The sequence below is a fragment of the Cyprinodon variegatus genome, unplaced genomic scaffold, assembly GCF_000732505.1.
Source record: "Cyprinodon variegatus isolate N-32 unplaced genomic scaffold, C_variegatus-1.0 Scaffold334, whole genome shotgun sequence".
NCBI classification, from domain to species: domain Eukaryota; kingdom Metazoa; phylum Chordata; class Actinopteri; order Cyprinodontiformes; family Cyprinodontidae; genus Cyprinodon; species Cyprinodon variegatus.
Genome location: NW_015150787.1, coordinates 276,546 through 280,493, shown reverse-complemented (window position 1 = coordinate 280,493; position 3,948 = coordinate 276,546). Strand labels below are relative to the sequence as shown.

Here is a 3,948-nt window from a genome sequence, read left to right as displayed (position 1 = left end):
AATGGAAAAGGGGTGCAGTTAGTCTTTTGTTTTTAGTGACAGTTTGTATAACCTTAATAACTCTAAGAGATAATGGAAGAACTGGGTAAGAGCTTGCTTGTAAGTGACCATTTAGTCATTTTTGCTGTATTCTACTACATATTTCCTTTCAAAGTAAAAAAAACAAACAAAAGAAGAGTATACATCCCAAACTCATAATCTTGTTCTTTATAGCTCTACTATTAAACCAAGGTAAGACTTTTCTTTGGTGTGTGCTGTAGTATGTGGTAAAGGAAGCTTTTGCAGCTTTAAAAGATACTGCAATGTTTAAACATACAGTTTTGTTTGAACTCTCTGATAGAATTACCCTGGTCACACAGATGGTTTAGAAAAGGAAATATTAATGCCTGTGTACCTTGATAGAAATATTTACCTCAAAGATGCAAAACAGGCTAAACAACATATGTTTATGTCTTTGATTACAAGCTCTGTGAAATTAGGGTCACGCTGCTCTTAAATGACCTAATATTTGAAATATCTACCAATTATTTCATAAAGGCGACAATCTTATTGACCCTCCAACATTAAACAACAAATCCTATGAACTTCGGCGCTGCAAAAGCACATTTTTTGCATGTGTGTGAAAGTTGTTATGGTTTTGTTTATTTTGTTGTTCAGGCAGCTGCAGTTTGTTGCACTGCTATCTTAAAGCAAAAAGGTTCTAGGTTTGAACACTGGCATAGGGTCTCTCTGCATGGATTTGTATGCTCTTTAAAGAGCTGTGTGTGTGTGTGTTTTTCCTGGTAGCCCATTGTCAAAATACATGACTGATTGGTTGATTGGTGTCTCTTAAAGCTACAATGTGTAATTTTCAGCTACATCTAATGACAAGACTCTAGACCACAGTGACATGAACCACCCCCACACTGCTTCTCCTTTCCAACAATAGAGAGGCGGTCGTATTACAAAATGGCTTCTGTGACGTCCGCTTTACCTATCTTGTCAAGTGATGACAAGGTTTATTTACATTAGATCGCAGCATCAAATAAATAAATTCTTCAATATTGTTGTCTCAAATAAATTGACAATCATACAATTTAGGAGATGAGAAAGTATCATGAATTGAGCACTGTTTTAGTGAAGGACCACAGAGACAAGCTTTTTCAAATCAAAATGAAAGACAGAAAATAGTTTTGAAAAGGATAAACCTCCAAAGAGGTTTGAGTGTGGCTTTTGAAAAAAGAGGTTTTAATTTGGTGCTAGAAAGACAGTTTTGTAGTCCTACCTCTCCAACAGACATGGTACAGCTGATTTCTTTTGTCATCCCTGCTTCCTGCTCTGTCACCCTGGCGGACTCCTTCAATTTCCCTTCGTCCTCCTCACTATCAGCCACAACCACATCCCTGCTTTCGAGGCTCTCTCCAACCAGCAGGCCAATCCGATCTTTCGCTGTTCTTCTTCGATCCTCCGTGGTTAGCCTCTTGTTAGCCCAGCCCAGCTGTAGCCTCTTCCAGGCCATCTACGTTGTTTCCCAGCAATCCTCTCTAAGCTGCTCAGCTCTCTTCCTGAGCTAGCAGTGACACACTGCCACCTCTGCCAATTGGGTTCCTTAGCCACAGAAGATCCCAGTGGGAAATTTGTTCTCTGCATTTGTCCCTACCTCGACTACTGCATACGGATGATTACTCACTACAATACACACTGCTTACCGGTAGATGCAGCAAATGCTGACTTCTTAAAAGAACCAAGTAATTTCTTTGGAAAGTTTGAGGCACTAAACAGTACCCCAGCATTCATCTTACTCAGTGACTACCGGCCTGACGCACGGACTCCTATCAAAATAAAGTGCTTCGAAAGGCTGGTTAAAGACAACATCATCTCCGTTCTCCCCCCCAACATTTGACCGGTTCCAGTTCGCATTCCAATGAAAACCACTCCACTGAAGATGCCACCTCCTCTGCTCTTCACCTGAGTCTAGCACACCTGGAGGAGAAGAACACCCACGTGCGGATGCTGTTCCTGGACTTCAGTTCAGCTTTCAACACCATAATGCAACAGCATTTGATTGAAAAACTGGAACAGCTGGGCTTCAATACACCCCTTTGTAATTGTCTTTTAGGCTTCCTCACAAACAGACCTCAGGCACCAGATGACACGTCTGATGTCATCACCCTAAGCACAGGCTCCCCTCATTATTGCATCTTGAGCCCCCTGCTCTTCACCCTGGTGACACATGACTACGTCCCAAGGTTCACCACCAATCTCATCCTAAAGTTTGCAGATGACACTACGGTGTTGGGCCTCATCAGAGACGACAACGACCAGGACTATAGAGAGGAGGCTGACTGGTGCAGAGAAAACAACCTGACACAGCCTGATCCCCAATGTGGCGAAAACAAAGGAGATCATCGTTGACCTCAGGAAGAACCAACTTAGCCACGCTCAACTACTCATCAACAGCTCAGCTGTAGAGGTGGTCAACAGCACCAAATTCCTGGGGATGCACATCACAGACAACCTTACCTGGACTGTAAAGATCACCTCACTGGTCAAAAGGGCACAAAACACATGTACCTCCTGCAGAGAATTTGGAGAGTCCACCTACCCTACCCATCCTCACCACCTTCTACAGAAGTACCATAGAAAGCGTTCTGACCAGCTGTCTCAGTGTATGTTGTGGAGGCTGCAGCGCCTCAGACTGGAAGAAGGTGAGAAGAGTGGTGAGAACAGCAGAGAAGATCATTGGGGCTCCTCTTCCATCCATAAAAGACATTTCATCCCAGCGCTGCGTGTCCCGAGCCCGTAACATATTCAATGACAACTCATACCCCCATCATGGACTGTTCTCCCTGTTGCCCTCTCTGAAGAGGCTTTGATGCATCCAAAGCAGGTCCAGTAGATTGCGAAACAGCTTCTTCCCAACCACCACAGACAGTACTGTTAAAAAATCTCTAAATCATGTTGCAGACTCCGCATCACACTGACAACACATGACCAAAGGCATAATTGCAACATTTTGGGGAGTGGTAGTCCAGTGGTTCATGCATAGAGCTTGGAATTCTGAGGTTTTGAGTTCGAACCCCACTCCCATGGACTGTTAGTCAAGTCAAGTTGGCTTTATTGTCAATTTCTTTACATGCACTGGTCATGCAAAGAATTGAAATTATGTTTCTTAATTTCACATGCAGACCTAGACACACTTTAAAATACAGACATACAGACATAGACAATAAATATATATATATACACAGACATACCACTTACAGACATTAAAGTGCGAGAATATAGAATTATCTATATGTATGTTCTAATAAAGAATGTACATATAGATAATTATATTACATATTAAAGTTATATCATTGAATTCCAATACACACTGTACCTTTAATTGACCTTTGTGTGTGCATGGTTGTTTGTCAAGTCTGTTTCCCTGTTTGAGCTGGGCAACAACCCTCCCTTGACTGACAGAAAAGGAAAGACATGAGGAAGTTTAATGTGTTTGTTTTCAAAAATAAAAAGTGTTTGACATGACCTAAAATATGCACCATCTAACAGGTAATCCAACTCCTGAGGAGGAGGAAGCCAGGAGGATTTCTGAGATGGGCAAACCTATTCTTGGAGAACACAGCAGACTAGAAGTCATTATAAAAGAGGCCTGTGATTTTAAGGTGTGCACCTCATAGAGAATGCTTTTAGTACTTCAGAAGTAAAGTGTCTATTTAGCTATTCTTCCTGTTTTTATGTAGAAATATGTTTTAATCCCAACTTGTTTTAAGATGTCTATATTTTGATTTAGTTTAACATGTGTACTTAAAAAGATGTACTGCAGCTAAATGCTTCAGAGGGCACTGAGTCTTGCTTCATTAACCTTTATGTGATTCCCCCCACCACCCCCCACCTCCCCAAATGCATCAGACTCCCAATGGAGTCATAGACCAGGTAAAGATTCTATTGACATACATATATATA

At 41.6% G+C, this 3,948-nt stretch overlaps 1 protein-coding gene across 5 annotated transcripts in view; it reads left to right on the top strand.

Annotated features, from left to right (window-relative positions):
* LOC107091365 (sodium/calcium exchanger 2-like) overlaps positions 1 to 3,948 on the top strand; it is a 56,799-nt gene that overhangs the window by 44,186 nt on the left and 8,665 nt on the right. For 2 of the 5 annotated variants that reach the window (XM_015385226.1, XM_015385227.1), the window contains 3 exons: positions 214 to 231; positions 3,535 to 3,647; positions 3,895 to 3,918. In XM_015385226.1, coding sequence (XP_015240712.1) covers positions 214 to 231; positions 3,535 to 3,647; positions 3,895 to 3,918 — 155 coding nt within the window. The remainder of the gene's footprint in view (positions 1 to 213; positions 232 to 3,534; positions 3,648 to 3,894; positions 3,919 to 3,948) is intronic. The other 3 variants (XM_015385228.1, XM_015385230.1, XM_015385231.1) reach the window with 3 other exon arrangements.